Source organism: Leucoraja erinacea, chromosome 4 (genome assembly GCF_028641065.1).
Source record: "Leucoraja erinacea ecotype New England chromosome 4, Leri_hhj_1, whole genome shotgun sequence".
Taxonomy (NCBI): Eukaryota; Metazoa; Chordata; class Chondrichthyes; order Rajiformes; family Rajidae; genus Leucoraja; species Leucoraja erinaceus.
The window spans coordinates 55,453,713-55,473,165 of NC_073380.1; the positions used below are offsets into that span (position 1 = coordinate 55,453,713).

Genomic DNA, 19,453 nt, shown 5'->3' on the forward strand with positions numbered 1-19,453 from the left:
CCTTAAATTATAGCAGTCTTTCTTTCTGGTCAGAGGACACATACAAGGTTACTTTTCCATACAATACAAAATGGGTTGGTATTCTTCCAAAGCAATCCTTTGTGATTAAGGATGTCTTGCCTCCACTCTGGTTTTGTAGGATCTATGATAGCTAGATGGTTAATTAGGCAAATGTAGGAACTGCAGATTCTTCCACACATGGGACTAAAGCAGGGGTCGGCAACCTATGACCCCCGGGCCGAATGCGGCCTGTAACCTGAAATCATCCGGCCCGCAGGTGTATTTTTACCCCCGTGATTATCCGGCCCGCAGACTTTCGTCAGATCCACTACCTCCCGGGCCCAGGCGCGGTGACACAAGGCGGTCTGTGCTGGTGGCCGCAATGGTGGAGCCGCCAAGCGCCGGGTTCTGGCTGTACCGCATCCTGCGCAAAGCCGCCGGCATGGCCGCGCACCTTTTGTTCCTGGGCTTCACTGTCGGGATCGAGGTTGTCAATAGGCTGGGGACGAGTGAGAGTGAATATTTGAGCCACCGCCTTCAGGACAGGCCAAGGCAATGGACCGTAGATACACCATGTTCGTGAGCGCCCGTAACTAGGAGCCAGTGCTCCGGGTAGTGTCCTCGAAGGGGCGGGATCTATGTGAACACGTGATTTGATGCCTGCCATCCGGGGTGGGATGGGGGTGGGATCCATGTGTACACATGGTAGATGTGGCCCACCATCCACTGACAGACATGCGTCCTGGCCCCTATGCAGAACAAGGTTACCAGCCCCTGGTCTAAAGGTAGGTCTGTGGGAGAATCTGGAAGGGGGGGGGGGGAAATTGATCACAAAGTGATGCACTCCTTTCGCTGCTTGTGCGTGGCTTCGGCATGCTCTCAATCCATGGTCATGAGGGTCTCAGCACTCCTCAAATGCTCCTTCTCCACAGTCAGATGTTGGAGTGTTTATTGTGCACTTTTGCAAAATGTGCACTTTTTCAAGAAAGGTTTTTTTCTCTGTCCACCTGGCAAGCTTCTCCCAGGATAAAGTACAGAATAGATTATCTGTTTTGTGAGTGGGTTGGTATATCAGAGGTGCTATCATGTGAATGTACAATTTCATGAGTGCATCCAGATTAACTGGTATCATTTAGATTCTCCCTGTGAAGACAGTGAGATTGATGGTGCATAAGGAATCTAACTTATTCTTCCAAGTGAATTATTCAGCAAGAGTTTAAGCTATACGTAACAATTACTAGTAAACGTTCTACTTGTACTGTTATTAATCCCCTAAATGCAAACAACCTTTCAACTTAATAAGTATGTATTTTATCTGTAAATTAGAGGAAAACACTAACAGAAACACATTTGAACTTGCACTTTAACAATATTATGTTCAATAGTTTATTTTATATATCCTTGAGCACACTGCATTTCCTTAGTAAGGAACCTCAACATCTTGCAATTTTCGTGCTATGAAGTATTTGATTGTGGTTTCTGACTAGCTTATAATACTATAAAGTAACTATGAAAGGCATTGTATCTAAAAATAATACAATTCAGGTGTCAGTTTATGGATACCAGAACAATAACTTGGACCCTCCAAGAAAAAGTGCCCTGAGACAATTCACAGGAGTGCAGTGAGATAAATCTGACACTGAGCCAATGGCAATATTACAGGAGCCAAATAAAACTTTGGTCAGAGGTGGATGTGATGGAGCTCTGAGGGAGGAGAGAGAGTGGAGAGACAGAGACATTTAGGAAGGGAAATTCAAAGTTTAGACCGAGACAGCTGCCAATGATAGGTCTAAAGGAGCCAGGGATAAATATGTGGAGGAATGCGAAAGAAAAACAGAGCATGTTGGAAATGCTTAGCAGATCATACAGTGGAAAGTAAAATAGAGTTAATGACAAAAGTCATTGGACCTGTAACGTTAACTCTTTTCCCCTCTCCGCAGATACTGCCTGATCTGCTGAGTAGTTCGAATGTTTTCAGTATTTTTTTCAAAATTCTATCACGTGCAGTTTCTTGCTTCATGGACATCTATGTGCTGGCGAGATCGGAAAGGGAGGGGGAGGATCCAGAGGTTCGGAAAAGGGTAAATAGGACTAGAGAGGTCAATGCGTGGCGCATTACAAGGTGGTTGAAATGGGTTCCAATTCATGGGACACACATCAGTACTGGGGAAAGAAATAGCTGTTCAGGAGGACAGCTGCCAGAGGACGTGGTAGTGACAGGTACAATTACAATGTTTAAAAGACATTCAGATGGGTACACGGATTAGCAAGATTAAGAGGGATATGGGCCAGGCGAAGGCAAGTAACATTAGCTTGGTTAGGCAATTTGGTTAGTGCAAATGAGTTGGCTCAAAGGGGCTCTTTTCGTGCTGAATAGCTCTTTAAATCTGCGATCTCACATGATCTCACCTTTCATCCACTGGCTTTCTCTCACTCCTAATACTGGCCATCTATTGTCTACGCTCTCAATCCTGATGCAGGGTGTCTACCTGAAATGTGGATCATCCCTCTGCCTCCACAGATGCTGCTTGACCCAATGAGTTCCTCCGAAAGTTTGCTTTTTTGATCCTTAAAATAACAGTTAGGCTAATTTCAAATAGCAGGGAGGAACTCATAAAATTCCAAGTTACAAAGGATAAAGTATTGTAGAAGCTCATGGGGCTAAGCATGGACAAATCACCAGGACTAAGTCCACAAGAATCAGCAGTGCTGGTCTATAAGGCACAGCCTTGTATTTCTGTAGCACTTTCAGAGCTTCAGGTTGTTCCAATTAAGTACTTTTGAAAAAGACATCATAGCAATTATGGCTGCCAATTTGTGCATAACATAATACCGCAAAGTAAAATATGATAATCAACAGATAATTTGATTTTAGGAATGACGACTGAGCGATAAGTATTGGGAGGGATAAGAGGATACCTAATCTTCTTTTAAAAAATACCAGAGGATATATTATGTTCATCCATCTGACATCTCATTGAAATTGTGGCATCAGTGACAGAGCACAACTGCTATCAACCTTTATGTTGGCATTTTAAGTTGTGAATTCCACATCTTCAAGCTGAGGATGCTTCATACTGAACCATAACTGATCTGGTATATTGATATAACAACGACTAGCAGTGATGGACAATATTCCTTTTCTGAAGAAGGGTTGAAGACCTGAAACGTCACCTATCGATGTTCTCCAGAAATGCTGCCTGGCCTGCAGAGTTACTCCAGCATTGTGGGATTTTTTTGTACACTAGCATCTGCAGTTCCTTGTTTCCACACTTCTTCCTTTTCTATTACTTGAAGCAAAATCGCAGCTCATATTAATTAGATTTAATTGGGAGAGACACCTGGTGCTTGTATTCATCAATGTTATGCTGTAACAGGGGAAATTTGAATTCTGAATAACACTGTATCTGGCAATTTGAATATTTTAGAAAAGTATATATCTATATTTTCTGGCCAGATGCCACAACTCTAAATGCTGACTACCTGACGGCTGAGTGCTCTGAAAAGTGTTATTTTTTAACAGCAACAAGCTCATTGACCAATGTCGGATCCAATGATTTTTTTGTTTTCATCTCAAAAGGTGAATTCCACACCAGACAGAGGAGCAAAGGAAGGACAACAGCAGAAATTCCTTCTTCATTGGTGTACCAAACAATGTGCTGTGTATTGAAAAAACGAAAATGCTCGACATTCCATCGCAGTATGGTGGAGTAGCGGTAGAGCTACTGCCTTACAGCACCAGAGACCCAGGTTCAATCCTGACTGTGGGTGCTTGTATGTATAGATTTTATACTTTCTCCACGCAACTGCGCGGGCTTTCTCTGAGATCTTCACACTCCGTAGACATACAAGTTTATAGGTTAATTGGCTTGGTATAAATGTAAATTGTCCCTAGTGTGTGTAGGATAGTCTCAGTGTGCGGGATCACTGGTCGGTGCGGACTTAGTGGGCCGAAGGGCCTGTTTCCATGCTGTATTTCTAAACTAAATTAAACTAAAACTAAACTTAGATCACACCCTGGAACCATTTGGATCCTCAATTATTATAGCATGCATATGCTTGTAAGCCAAAACAACTATAAAACTAATTCACCAAATCTTTTTACCACGTTTCTCCACACAAATTAAATTAATGGTCATATCCAATGCGCTATTATTATTCCGGAACTAAAAAGTTCAATGTAACATTTCATTTCATGACATATAAGACTATTGAGAGTTTCACAACTTATACAGGATTTTGGTTACTGCTGCAGATGCATTGCAAGGACCCACCCCACCCATGAAGCAACATTTTAATTGATCTTATTTAGACTGTCCATTAGTGTAGCTTCAAAGAAAATGCAATATATTTGTAAGTATTTTCATGAGGTGAATAATTCTCTTCGCTAGCGAGGGAGATGAATGAAGAAACAGTGGAAGGTTAGTACCACTTCTGACTCACTTACTCCTTCACCTTCTTGTTGATGGCTTCAACTCTTAACTTCTGATAACCCTTCTATTTCTGTCATGCTTTGCATTTGCATCTCTGAAAGTCTTTGCATGTTTCTAGATGTGATTTTTTTTTCTCATTCTGCGTTAAATGGATTTTCTATTGAACTTTTTTTCTATTTTTTCATTAGTTATCTTCAATGGCATGTACATTCAGTGGTTAGTAGTGAGGTTGTGATTAGAGTGTATGGAAATACCGTGGGTGTTTCCAGATCATGCTACATAGAGCTCTTGCTAAAAGATGAAAGACGTCTTTTAATTATTTCATCTCACATCCTCCACTTTCTCAGTCCTGAGATTGAGGAAAGCCAGAACTCAAAAAGCTGCGCAGAAATTTACACAATTGAACATTTCATCGAAGAATAAAATATCAAGTGTGATATTAGTATTCAAATCCGCAAGAGTTAGCTCACAACATGAAAACAGGTCCTTTATCCCAACAAATCAACATTGATCAAGATGTCAATCTGCACTAGTCCAATTACCAGTATCTCAAGGAAACCACATAACGTTTCCCCTGTATTTGATATAACCATTTATCACTTCCCCATGCTTTCTGCCCTTTTAAACACTTATGCATGCATGTTTATTGCCTCATTAGTCTTAATGACATGTTCAATAAAAAATGCTTTCAGAAACTCTGAAGAAAGAGCTTTATAACGTGCCTTGCAGGATAGACTAAAGCACTTTCAAGTAGTGATTTTTGAAATATAGTCAAATGCACAAACCACTCATACGAAATCCACTTCAGTCAAATAACGGACCAGAAGAATGCTCTGATCCCAATCACTGCTGGCATCTTTGGACGCACTAGACAATGCTAATAGGTCTGAATATTTTTTTAAATATTAAATAAAATGTTGAATATGCTTCTGCTAAAGTGAGGCAAAGGATGACATCCATCTTAGACATCTTCGTCTTAAGCCCGTTGCTCCTCTAGGGAGCTTAGGCCATTGACAAATGTCCTCCACCTCACTTGGTTGTTGGCAGTTCTTTCGAGATCTCCCCAGATCAGCCCACTCTCAGACATTTCTGTCTGGACACCTCTTCTCCAGATAACCATATAACCATATAACAATTACAGCACGGAAACAGGCCATCTCGGCCCTACAAGTCCGTGCCGAACAACTTTTTTTTCCCCTTAGTCCCACCTGCCTGCACTCATACCATAACCCTCCATTCCCTTCTCATTCATATGCCTATCCAATTTATTTTTAAATGATACCAATGAACCTGCCTCCACCACTTCCACTGGAAGCTCATTCCACACCACTACCACTCTCTGAGTAAAGAAGTTCCCCCTCATATTACCCCTAAACTTCTGTCCCTTAATTCTGAAGTCATGTCCTCTTGTTTGAATCTTCCCTATTCTCAAAGGGAAAAGCTTGTCCACATCAACTCTGTCTATCCCTCTCATCATTTTAAAGACCTCTATCAAGTCCCCCCTTAACCTTCTGCGCTCCAGAGAATAAAGACCTAACTTATTCAACCTATCTCTGTAACTTAGTTGTTGAAACCCAGGCAACATTCTAGTAAATCTCCTCTGTACTCTCTCTATTTTGTTGACATCCTTCCTATAATTGGGCGACCAAAATTGTACACCATACTCCAGATTTGGTCTCACCAATGCCTAGTACAATTTTAACATTACATCCCAGCTTCTATACTCAATGCTCTGATTTATAAAGGCTAGCATACCAAAAGCTTTCCTTACCACCCTATCTATATGAGATTCCACCTTCAAGGAACTATGCACGGTTATACCCAGATCCCTCTGTTCGACTGTATTCTTCAATTCCCTACCATTTACCATGTACGTCCTATTTTGATTTGTCCTGCCAAGGTGTAGCACCTCACACTTATCAGCATTAAACTCCATCTGCCATCTTTTAGCCCATTTTTCCAAATGGCCTAAATCACTCTGTAGACTTTGGAAATCCTCTTCATTATCCACAACACCCCGTATCTTGGTATCATCTGCATACTTACTAATCCAATTTACGACACCTTCATCCAGATCATTGATGTACATGACAAACAACAAAGGACCCAACACAGATCCCTGAGGCACCCCACTAGTCACCTGCCTCCAACCCGAGAAACAGCCATCCACCATTACTCTCTGGCTTCTCCCATTCAGCCACTGTTGAATCCATCTTGCTATTCCTGCATTTATACCCAACAGTTGAACCTTCTTAACCAACCTTCCATGAGGAACCTTGTCAAAGGCCTTACTAAAGTCCATATACACAACATCCACTGCGTTATCCTCATCAATTTCCCTAGTAACCTCTTCAAAAAATTCAAGAAGATTAGTCAAACATGACCTTCCAGGCACAAATCCATGTTGACTGTTCCTAATCTGACCCTGTTTATCCAGATGCTTATATATATTATCTCTAAGTATCTTTTCCATTAATTTGCCCACCACTGAAGTCAAACTAACAGGTCTATAATTGCTAGGTTTACTCTTAGACCCCTTTTTAAACACTGGAACAACATGCGCAGTACGCCAATCCTCCGGCACTATTCCCGTTTCTAATGACATTTGAAATATTTCTGCCATAGCCCCTCCTCGGGGACTATTCCCGTTTCTAATGACATTTGAAATATTTCTGTCATAGCCCCGGCTATTTCTACACTAACTTCCCTCAATGTCCTAGGGAATATCCTGTCAGGACCTGGAGACTTATCCACTTTTATATTTTTCAAAAGTGTCAGTACTTCTTTTACTTTGAACCTCATAGTATCCATAGCTACTCTACTAGTTTCCCTTACCTCACATAATTCAATATCCTTCTCCTTGGTGAATACCGAAGAAAAAAAAATGTTCAATATCTCCCCCATCTCTTTTAGCTCTGCAGATAGCTGTCCACTCTGTCTCTCCAATGGACCAATTTTATCCCTCGTTATCCTTTTGCTATTAATATGGCTGTAGAAACCCTTTGGATTTACTTTCACCTTACTTGCCAAAATAACCTCATATCTTCTTTTAGCTTTTCTAATTTCTTTCTTAACATTCTTTTTACATTCCTTATACTCCTCAAGCACCTCATTTACTTCATGCTGCCTATAATTATTGTAGATCTCCCTCTTTTTCCGAACAAGATGTCCAATTTCCCTTGAAAACCAGGGCTCTTTCCAATTTTTACTGTTTCCTTTCAACCGAACAGGAACATAAAGATTCTGTACTCTTAAAATTTCCCCTTTAAATGTCCTCCATTTCTCTTCTACATCTTTCCCATAAAACACAATGTCCCAGTTCACTCCTTTTAAATCATCTCGCATCTCATCAAAGTTAGCCTTTCTCCAATCAAAAATCTCAACCTTAGGTCCAGTTTTGACCCTCTCCATAATTATATTGAAACTAATGGTATTGTGATCACTGGACCCGAAGTGCTCCCCAACGCATACCTCCGCCACCTGTCCCGTCTCATTTCTTAACAGGAGGTCCAGCACTGCCCCTCCTCTAGTAGGTACCTCTATGTATTGCTGCAAAAAACTATCCTGCACACATTTTACAAACTCCAACCCATCTAGCCCATTTACAGAATGTGTTTCCCAATCTATGTGTAGAAAGTTGAAATCTCCCACAATCACTACCTTGTGCTTACTACTAATATCTGCTATCTCCTTACATATTTGCTCTTCCAATTCTCGTTCCCCGTTTGGCGGTCTATAATACACCTCTATAAGTGTTGCTACACCTTTCCCACTTCTCAATTCCACCCAAATAGCCACCCTAGATGAGCCCTCCAATCTATCCTGCCAAAGCACTGCTGTAATATCTTCCCTGACTAGCAATGCAACACCTCCACCTCTTGCCCCTCCAATTCTATCACACCTGAAGCAACGAAATCCTGGAATATTTAGTTTCCAATCACAGCCCTCCTGCAACCACGTTTCACTAATCGCCACAACATCATACTTCCAGGTGTCTATCCAGACTCTAAGCTCATCCACCTTTCTTACAATGCTCCTAGCATTAAAATATGCACATTTAAGAAACCCCCCGTTCCTGCAGCGACCTCTTTTCCTTTTTCTTTGTGGGTTCCATTTCAGGGCTTGCCGGGTGATGTTTGTGGCAGGTTTCCTGAGGGTGTGTCCAATCCAACTCAATTTTCTCCTTCAAATTTGTAAGTCAATGGGCTCCTGGCTTGTTCTTTTCCACAGGTCCACATTGATTACTTTGTCTCTCCAACATATGTTAAGTATTCTCCTAAGGCAGGTGTTAATGAATGTTTGCAGCCTGTTTGTAGTGTGTTTTGTTGTTTTCCATGTCTCTGATCTATATAGCATCACCTGTTTCACATTTGAGTTAAAGATGCATATTTTGGTGTTGATTGAGATGCGTTTTGAGCTCCAGATCTTCCTGAGCATGTTAAACACCACCCTAGCCTTATTGATTCTACTTTTTATGTCTGCTTCTGCCCCTTCCGGCGATGTCCACCACATTGTCCACCACATTTCCCTTATTTGGAAATCTGCCTTTGTTCTCCCACTGTTAAAAGGGGGGGACCCCACTATGCTAAACAACTATAGGCCCATCTCCAAACTGTCTGTTTTAATTATGGTGCTGGAATCCATTGTAAACCAACAACTGAAGGACTTTTTATCAAGTAACAGTATTTTATTTGAATTTCAATCTGGTTTTAGGAAAAAATATAGTACGTCAACAGCTGCTTTAAAAGTAGTAAATGATTTTATTGAATTTTTAGACAATATGCAACACTGTGCAGCCCTTTTCGTTGACCTATCAAAGGCTTTCGATACTGTGGATCATGCCTTATTGTTACAAAGACTATGCAGCATCGGTTTGTCTGATCAAGCTGTCTGTTGGTTTAAAAACTATCTATCAGGCAGATCCCAGTGTGTGCGAGCAGAAGGTATTACTTCTAGCTCTCTTAATGTATCCAAGGGTGTCCGAATGCAAATTTTCACTTTTATGCTGACGACACAGTGGTATATTGCTCTGCGTCTAACCCAAATTAGGCTCTCTGTCAGCTCCAAACTGCTTTTAACACTGTGCAACGTAACCTGTGTGATTTAAAACTTGGTTTAAATGCTGACAAGACAAAGCTCATGCTGTTCACTAAAGCTAAATCAAAGCCCTCGGACCTCCCTCCTATCACCACTTTGCAGGGCTCTGTGATTGAATCTGTCTCAATATAAATATCTGGGAATTATAATTGACGATTCTCTCTCTTTTAAACCTCATATCCAGCAACTTGTGAAAAAACTAAAGATAAAATTAGGTTTTTACTTTAGAAACAAATCTTGTTTTTCTTTTGAAGCTAAAAAAAGACTTGTTGCTGCAACGTTTATGTCTGTGTTGGACTATGGTGATGTTTTATATATGAATGCATCTTCAAAATGCCTACAGTCTTTGGACATGGTCTACCTGAGATTTGTTACTAATTTTAAAACCCTCACGCACCACTGCTCTTTGTATGCTCAAGTTGGATGATTTGCCCTGTCCACCTGCAGACTCCATCATTGGCATATCCTTATTTATAAGACTATCCTCGATGTTCTTCCTTCATACCTGCAGAAGTATGTAATTCGAAAAAGCACAGGAACTTATCAGCTCCGCTCTGAAGACTTGTTCTTACTAACTGTACCTAAAGTCCGTACTGAACTGGGGAAAACGGCATTTAGTTATGCTGTTCCCTTCGCATGGAACCAGCTGCAGAATGAACTGAAACTTAAGGAGCTGGTTTCTATAAACAGATTTAAATCCCTTCTTAATGATGTTGAAGCGGGCTCTTCTGTCTGTACATGCTTTGTTTGATGATGTTCTGACTGTGACTCTATTTATATGTTCTCTGTTGTTTTTAAATTATTGTCTGTAACTGTGGAACTGTGCTGCTGCCTGTCTTGGCCAGGACTCTCTTGTAAAAGAGACTTCTCCTGGTTAAATAAAGGTTAAATAAAAATAAAAATAAAAATTGCCTGGGTATGTGAATATTTCTACCTCTTCTAGAGCAGTGCTGTGCATAAGGATAGGGTTGCTGGTTTTGGAGTGGATTCTCATCACCATCTTAGACATTTCTACATTTTAATACTGGCCCCTTCTCCTCTCAATGCATCCAGGGAAATTTAAATTCACAACAGCTGAAAACTGCACTAATGGCAAAACACCCACGAAACGGTTGATTTCAGCTATAAGGCTGACCTGCTGAGTTCCTCCAGCAATGAGATTTTTGTAGTTTTCCTTCCTACAACACTGCAGTTTACTAGATATTAGTGATATCATTCACTCGATCACCTTCAATTCAGCTATAAGAGTTTATAACATGAATGACATAATCCTGTTGTAAAAAGCTGCTTGGAAACAAAATTTGCAAAGATCCCACTTTTTATATAAGTTGTAAGAAGAAAAAAACAATTATCACTGTAACAATGTTTTTGAATACAATGTATCCCAAATCCAGTATTAACAAAATCCTAGCATGAATGATATAAACCGATTTGCTATTTTTGGACATGTATTTATATCATATTAGCATAATATTTTACAGTGAACAAATCCACATAGATCAAGATGTCACTGCACTAGTCCGATTACCACTATCTCAAGGAAACCACATAACGTTTCTCCTGTATTTGATGCATGTAGAAGGGACTATACAAATGACAAATGAATATACAAATGCATGTGTAAGGGACTATACAAATGACAAAAGTATAAGATAATATACAAATGCATGTATAAGGGACTATACAAATGACTAAATTAAGAATCTCTACTTACAAAATCAAAATCCCCATCTTGTGGTACCTTCCAATTATCAGGGAAAATATTTCTTGATTTATGGAAAGGCTCCTGCAGATTCTGGTTACAATTTCCAAGAGGTTGAATATTCTTCTCCTGTTTGTCAAAGTAATCCATAAAGGCTGGCCTTTGTAACTCTTCTGTAGCATCATTCCCTGCAAAAAAGGCAACATGTTCTTTTAAGTGTCTAAAGAATCATTAGATTGAATAATAATAAAAACAGAGAAGAGAGCATGGAAACAGGCCCTTCTGCCCACATCGACCAACGATCGCCTGCACACAAGTTCTGTGCTATACCAGTTTTGCATCCTACATACTAGTTGCCATTTACAGAAGCTAATTAACCCACAAACTGGCACGTCTATGGAATCATAATCATACTTTATTAGCCAAGTATATTTTGCAACACATGAGGAATTTGATTTGCCATACAATCACACCAATAAAAAGCAAGACACCCAAAATACATTTTAACATAAACATCCACCATAGTGACTCCTCCACATTCCTCATGGTAATGGAAGGCGAAAAAAATAGTTCGATCTCTTCCCTTTGTTCTCCCGCGGTCGGGGGCCTCGTGCCTTCTGTTGACAGGACGATCTTGGCTCCCGTAGCCGGCGGTCGGGCCCTCTGCGTCAGGGTAATCAAGCTCCCACATCGGGGGGAACTCAGCTCCCCTGCGCCGAGTGATCGGACCCCGGGTCGGTGCTAGTCAAATTCATGTCGCACTTGCCCATTGTGAAGATTATTTGTTGACATAAACCTTCTCACAAATAGTCAAATTCCACATTATAGATTGAGATATTTTTGTAATTATAGATAATCAGACACACTAACAAAAAACTGCACATATACAGAGTTATTTGGCCGGATATTTAACTAATACTCGACTAAGTGGGACCCGTTGGGTCCCAGTATCACACAGGAGGGCTGGTGGGCTGGTAGTTGGCTCATGGCTAATCCTTGAAATTCTATTTCAAGCAGGGTATAAGGCCACCAAATTCAATTGCAGTTTCATACCATTTGAAGTAGGGTGCAAAGCCACTAAAGACAGCGAGTCGTGACCTCTCCCTCCTCCATCTTGCAGAGACTGAGCCACACCCACATTTCCGGGTTTTATAACCCATCCCCCCCACCGGAAAAGGTGTGGCTTTCATGGAGTGATTGACAGGAGAGAGATTCTCAACATTTAAAAAAAAACTAATAACACTTTTATTTTTCATTGATGCGAAGAATTTTCTGCATCTGCTCAGCGGAGGGGGACTGAGTAAGATGGCCAAAAATCACAGCCGTAAGTGGTAGCGTTTTATCTAAAATCAATATACAGTGCAAACAGGAAGTGCATTTACAGTAGTGCCTTTTAACTTCGAGTCAAAGCACCCAAGCCGCCATTTGCAGTAAGTAGTGCCTTTCAACTTCATGCCACCATTTGCAGTGCCTTTCAACTTAATGCCAAAGCACCCAAGCTACAATTTGCAGTAAGTCGTGCCTTTCAACTTAATGCCAAAGCACCCAAGCCACCATTTGCAGTAAGTCATGCCTTTTCAACTTCAAACAACAATTTGCAGTAAGTAGTGCCTTTCAACGTCAAGCCAATGCACCCAAGCCACCATTTGCAGTAATAGTACCTTTCAACTTCAAGCCATACCCAAGCCATCATTTGCAGGAAGTAGCGCCTTTCAACTTCAAGCCACAATTTGTAGTAAGTAGTGCCTTTCAACTTCAAGCCAAAGCTCCCAAGCCACCATTTGCAGTAGTAGTACCTTTCAACTTCAAGCCAAAGCAACCAATCCACCATTTGCAGTAAGTAGTGCCTTTCAACTTCATGCCACCATTTGCAGTAAGTGGTGTCTTTCAACTTCAAGCCACACCCAAGCCAATTGCAATAAGTAGTGCCTTACAATTTCAAGCCAAAGCAGCCAAGCCACCATTTGCAGTAAGTAGTGACTTTCCACTTCATGCCACCATTTGCAGTTAGTAGTGCCTTTCAACTTCAAGACACACCCAAGCCAAGCCAACCAGGGTAGGGAGAGGGGGGGGAGGGAGGGGGAGAGGGGGCAGGGGGGGGAGGGGGTGGGGGAGAGAGGGAGGAGGAGGGGGAGGGGAGAGAGGGGGGAGGGGGGGGCAGGGGCGCCTTCTGGAGCACTAGTATGAACTATTTTAGAACAACTAGATTTTTTTTTGCAAGCTTTAGAACCGATAGACATTTTTTGCAAGCTTTAGAACCAATAGACAGCTTTTTTTGCAAGCTTTAGAAACAATAGACACTTTTTTTGCAAGCTTTAGAAGCAATAGAGACACTTTTTGCAAGCTTTGGAACCAATAGACAGAGAACCATTTTTTTGCAAGCTTTAGAACCAATAGAGACATTTTTTTGAAAGCTTTAGAACCAATGGACATTTTTTGCAAGCTTTAGAACCAATAGAGACATTTTTTTGCAAGCTTTAGAATCAATAGACATTTTTTTGCAAGCTTTAGAACCAATAGACATATTTTTGCAAGCTTTAGAACCAATAGACATATTTTTGCAAGCTTTAGAACCAATAGACATTTTTTTTTTTGCAAGCTTTAGAACTAATAGACATTTTTTGCAAGCTTTAGAACCAATAGACACTTTTTTTGCAAGCTTTTGCAAGTTTAGAACCAATAGACACATTCTGCAAGCATTTTAGAACCACTAAGGGCACTTACATTTGAGTAGACATGTGTTCAGTGTTATTCACAGCTCAGAGAAACGTGACCCTCTGCCTTCCTCCAGCTTGCAGACACTGATTGAGGGACACCACTTCCTGGTTTTATAGTCCCTCCCCCCTGCCGCCAGCAGGGGCAGCAGAGAGAATGGGGAATTTTGTAAAAACATTAATATCTCTATCATTTTTAATCGATGGGAAAAATCCTCGGCACACATGCGGCGGAGGGGGGCTCTGAGCAAGGTGGCCAAAAATGACGGCCGTAGGTGGCGTCGTTCTCTCAGAAATCGCAGCACAGATGGCCAAAACCGGTCAAGAACAGACTATTAGTAATATAGAAGATAGTGAAACCATTGAAGACAGCATTCTTTTAAAATTCATTGTTGCTCTGCTGCAGGACTCATTGTTATTACCACACGCGAGTGACCTTACATCAGGGGGTGCAATATTATGGAGAAATTCCTAAGGGATAGGACTTATGTACATTCAGAAAGACAGTGGTAATTAAGGATAGTCAGATAGAACATGGTGAGGGAGGAATGACAGCGGGATGGAGTGGATCAAGAGAGAAAAAAACATAGCTCCTTGAAATTAGAAACCCATCTCACAATTTAATTCCTATCCCCCCCCCCACCTTGTTCTTTACATTACCCACACACTATACCCCACTGAATCTCCTATTCCATTCCTTAACTGATTCCACATGGCCATCATTCCTTCCTTATCTAGTGCCACTTAGCACCTTCCTTACTTAGACCTTCCAGCAGCTGCAGCCTCTTCTGTCTCCATCTATCACCTTCCAGCCTCAGTCTCTACCTCCATCCTGTCCAGGTCCTTGTCCCTTGAAATTGGCCCTGTTGCCAAACCTATGTGATACCTTCTGAAAAGTATGTCACAAACTTTGGTGCCCAAAGCTAGAAATAATAATCCAGCCATGATCTAATACATCCTTTACAAGTTCTGGCTGCACCTAAACTGAGGGGCACCAATTTTATTGCTAGTGTTGCTTCGGGGGGTTTCAACTAGTGTGGCAGGGGTTGGGAATGGAAGTAGTTGGCCAGTAGATGTAATGATTGAGAAGAAGGTAGAGGTTAAGTTAAGCGACTCCAAAAAGAAAAAAAGGGCAAGGCCAGGATAAGCATTGCAGGAATTATGATCCTTATTGTATTTTTTTGAATGTGTGTATCACAGGTAAAGCAGCTGAGTTTGCAGCCTGGATTACTACATGGAACTTTGACATTGCAACCATTCCAGAAAATTTGGTTGTGAGGGGAGCAGGAATGGTAGTCAATGTTCCAAAGTGTAAATGTTTCAGATGTGACAAATGAGGATGTAAAAGAACTGGAGAAGTTGCACGACAGATTAGGGAGAATGTCTCACGGCTACACTAATTGAGGATATCTTGGAGGGCTCATCCAGGGCCCTATGGGAGGAACTCAGGAACAAGAAAGGAGTAAATCTCAAGCAAGAACAGAAAAGTTTGCAAATACTCAGCAGTCAGGCCACATCTGTGAGAAGAGAAAGAGTCAGTATTTCGGGTCAGGGATCTTTTGTCACAACTAAACAGGGAAACAAAAGATGAGGAGAGTAATGTCTCATATAGGGAAAACGGGGGTGACCATGGGGATAGGCTGTAAGTAATAAATCTGGACCATGAGTGAATGGAAACAGTTAGATAATGAGAACCGAGACACAGATGCAAGTTGTGAAATGCTGAGCAGGAGGATGACAGGTGGGAAGAAGCTCATTCCTGTACTACACTGTTCTGTTCTATGCAGTGGCGGACTGGCCAGGATGTCAGCTTGCCCGATGGCAAGTGGGCCCCTGATGAAGTGGGCCCCCTATATCAAGTGGGCCCCTGATGAAGTGGCCCCCCTTTGTCTCCTGGCAACCAACATTTTTAGACCCACTCAGCCACTGGTTCTACGGCCCATGTTCCATGAGACCTTTTATCAAGGTCAAAACTTGTTTATCTTTATACTCCAAGCCTATGTTAATGAAGCCCACGATGGAACTTTTTTTTTGAGCAGGTATGTTCATTTTTCCACCCACCTTCAAAGATTTGTGCATTTGTGGAATCTGTGGAATTCTCTGCCTCAGGTGGAGGCTGGTTCTCTGGATACTTTCAAGAGAGAGCTAGATAGGGCTCTTAAAGATAGCAGAGTCAGGGGATATGGGGAGAAGGTAGGAATGCGGTACTGATTGGGGATGATCAGCCATGATCACATTGAATGGCGGTGCTGGCTTGAAGGGCCGAATGGCCGACTCCTGCACCTATTGTCTATTTGAACTCCCCATGATCTGCTAAGCACACCATTAAAATTGGCCTACTTAGTTTGAGGTGCATCACTTTATTTTTCCTTGCAAAGTTCATCACTTGTGCTTTTCTGTATTACATTTCATCTCCTGTGTCTGTGCGGTTCGCCACATTCTTAATCTTCAAATTCTGTATGAAGTCTAGTCATTCATGAATATGCAAGACCTCCTCTATAGAATACAAAGCAGGTCCATCTTCTGAGGCATAGCTGCACAGCAGGAATTTTGTAAAAATCATCTCGAGACCACGTCTTCACAGGCCACAAGATCAAACACTCTAAATTAAACTACTATTTTAATTGTGAACTATGCCAGAGGCTGAATACGACAGCCAGGATGCCATAAACAATGCAATTTTATATTTGATGTTTGAAATTGACAATATAAATATATTACAAGGAAAATAATATTTGTTGATAGTATAAAACCAATCAAATAGAATAGAAAACCAGCCTGCTACAAATGAACAGGCTGGATAAATAATAGAAGCCCTGAAACTGCCATCTGGCATGTAAGAAGCTACATTCAGTTGAGTTGTCATCCTTAATGAGTCTGTCAGAAAATTTTTCAGAACATTGGCCAGGCACAGCTTGCCACTTCCCCTTTCCACAGAGATGTCGGGGGAAGAGCAGGAACAATCTTAATATTTCTGTGCTTCTGCATTAGTTCTCCCAACAAAACACACAAAGCAGGTAAAGGGTTTTAGTGCCTACTCATTAGGCAAAAATAAAGAAGGTGTGCAAAGTAGGACCGCAAGGGCCTGTCCCAATTGGGCGTCATTTGCGAGTCACGCAGGTGGCACGCGAAGATTTGTGAATCCCAAAATCCTGGGGCGCTGCGCGCAGCCGCGCGTCACTGCCTACGTCACCACGCACCATGCGCTTGTAATGCACATCATTCGCGCATCGTGACGCGTAAATGATGTCGCGCAAATGACGCCCAAGTGGGACAGGCCCTTTAGGGACATTGTTCATGTGGAAATGATGTTGAAAACTGGTTTGAAACTGAATTAGCAGGATGGACAGGAGTAGAACATTGTAGATGTAAAAAACACTTCATGGGCACCCTCAGGCCAAGGTTGCCAGGCTTCTGAGACATTTAAAGAGTCTTGGAGAAGATTTAAAGTCTGTGTCACAGTTACGGCAGAAGATGCTTGATAGAATTTGTGGAAATGTTGTTTGTGACAATGTGTGTTCCTTTACACTTTAGTGCATAGCCTTTATGTGGCCTTTCCATTGGGGTGCTCAGTGCCTTCCTGAATTCTCTTTTGAGCAGTCACAGACCTGGAACTCCTGCAAGTCACTGACAATATAAGATCATTTCAAGGATGCATTTTCTTCTGGAAATCAATAAACTCAAAACAGAATTGCTATTAGTTAGTCCAGAGTTGGGCATGCTGACAATGTGGCCTGCACATCAAGGCTAGTCGAATATGATCATAGCCTTGTTGCTAGGGGAGTAACCCTGGGAGTGGATGCTGTCAATGGAAATGGAAGATAGTGTTGGAGACTTCCCAGTCCTTTAGGATGCCTACTGTAAGTTGTCCTTATGTCCGAAGGATACTTGAGGGTGAGATTGTTGTTGCTTGGGGGCAGGTTTGGTTATAGAACACTCCTTTTCTCAGTCCAGGGAAGGCTGTAATGGCACACTTTCGGCAGCAGTGAATTACATTTTAAATGTCTGTCTTTCCTGAGAAATGGCAAGTGGTCAACATTTTCCAAGGTCTTGTCATGGACTTTGGTATTTGGGGGCTAGCATTGTGTTCCGAGGTCAGGGTGGTTGAGGCCTTTATTTTGTGCAAGGCCCATTCCTCAGTAATGGAATTAACATGACGCAAAAGTTGCACATATGCAAGCCTTTTTTGTGTAATGTGAGTCGATACCAGAGGTCAGGATAAACTCAGTTTTATGGTGTAGTTTAATCAGTTTGTCTTCCATCCTATAGATTCCTCGACTTCAGAAGGAAACTTATTAATGGCAAGGTGCAGTCATACTGAAAAACAATTAGGAGGATTGATGTGAGGGTTGATACCAGTCTGCACTGGTATTTAATCTGCAATTGACTCTTTGGCGAGAACATTGTAGATGTATAATGGTGACTAATATGTGAGGAGGATTCTCCATGATGTATTTGGATTTATGGAGTCATCAACAGTTGCTGTTACTTTGTGCTTTTTCCTTGGATATGTCGTGCTGTGACAATCCTGTATGCTCTTGTTCAACAGAATCCACCATACGACTCTGGGAGGAGGATTTAGGCCATAGAGAAAGCAAACAGGAGAATTCTTGCGATTACTTTCTCAGTTCAGGAGGAAGTTCCTCTGTATTTTTAGAAATTGGACCACCTCTTTCTTGAAGATAGTCATGATTACAGCATCATTAAGATTCCCTGACTTGCTCTCTTCTTTCCAGATGAGGGAGAAGGACTCATAAATTCATGTTGGAAGTACTTCTATGGGTGGTGGGCAAGTGCAAGATTGGAGTGGATAAATAGCTATCAGACACATGACAAAAGAAATAGTCACAATGAGAAGAAATTTTCAAAATTGCTCCTTCTTTCAGTACAATATAGCAGTTTAGATATAACTGCTATATAACAAATGGTTAATTTACACAGTCAACACTAATTGAGTTCAGAAGGCTATCAAGCAATGGATTGTCTGTTTTGAAACTTCACTCGAACCAAGGGCCTTTTCAAAAGTGACCAGTTTAAGATGGCATTGCTGGGCTATTTGTTTTAAACTAGAATGAGCAAGCAAACTTTTAGGGATTTTATTACTGCTTCAAGTACACATGGAAGACTGTCTGCTTCTCTGTAAGCAAAGACAATAGAGAAATGCAACAAATAGCAAGGTTAAAGATAAGACAGCTATCTATGGACCTTGGGAGCAAAGAAAAACATTAGCCTGTTTAGCCAGTGATAATGTTGCAGTAAAACAGACCAACAGAGATCACAAGGTGCAGCGAAGGGATTAATTGTGGACAAAATATAACCCTCCATCTTCTGTATAATGTAAATTGATTATTTTGTGTTGCGCCATTACTTCATTAAATTATGGAGTTATATACAATCGCAAATTTAATTAATCTGCCTCCAGCGACCAATTGCCTATGGTCTGGACTTCCTCCCTATACCTGTATTTTCCCTGCTTCAATCTGCACCTCTACACCCATTTATTTTAT

General features: G+C 41.4%; 1 protein-coding gene across 1 annotated transcript in view; it reads right to left on the reverse strand.

Moving 5' to 3' along the window:
* stk3 (serine/threonine kinase 3 (STE20 homolog, yeast)) overlaps window positions 1–19,453 on the reverse strand; it is a 252,149-nt gene that overhangs the window by 41,746 nt on the left and 190,950 nt on the right. Inside the window, 1 exon segment of the mRNA XM_055633459.1 lies at window positions 11,245–11,420. Coding sequence (XP_055489434.1) covers window positions 11,245–11,420 — 176 coding nt within the window.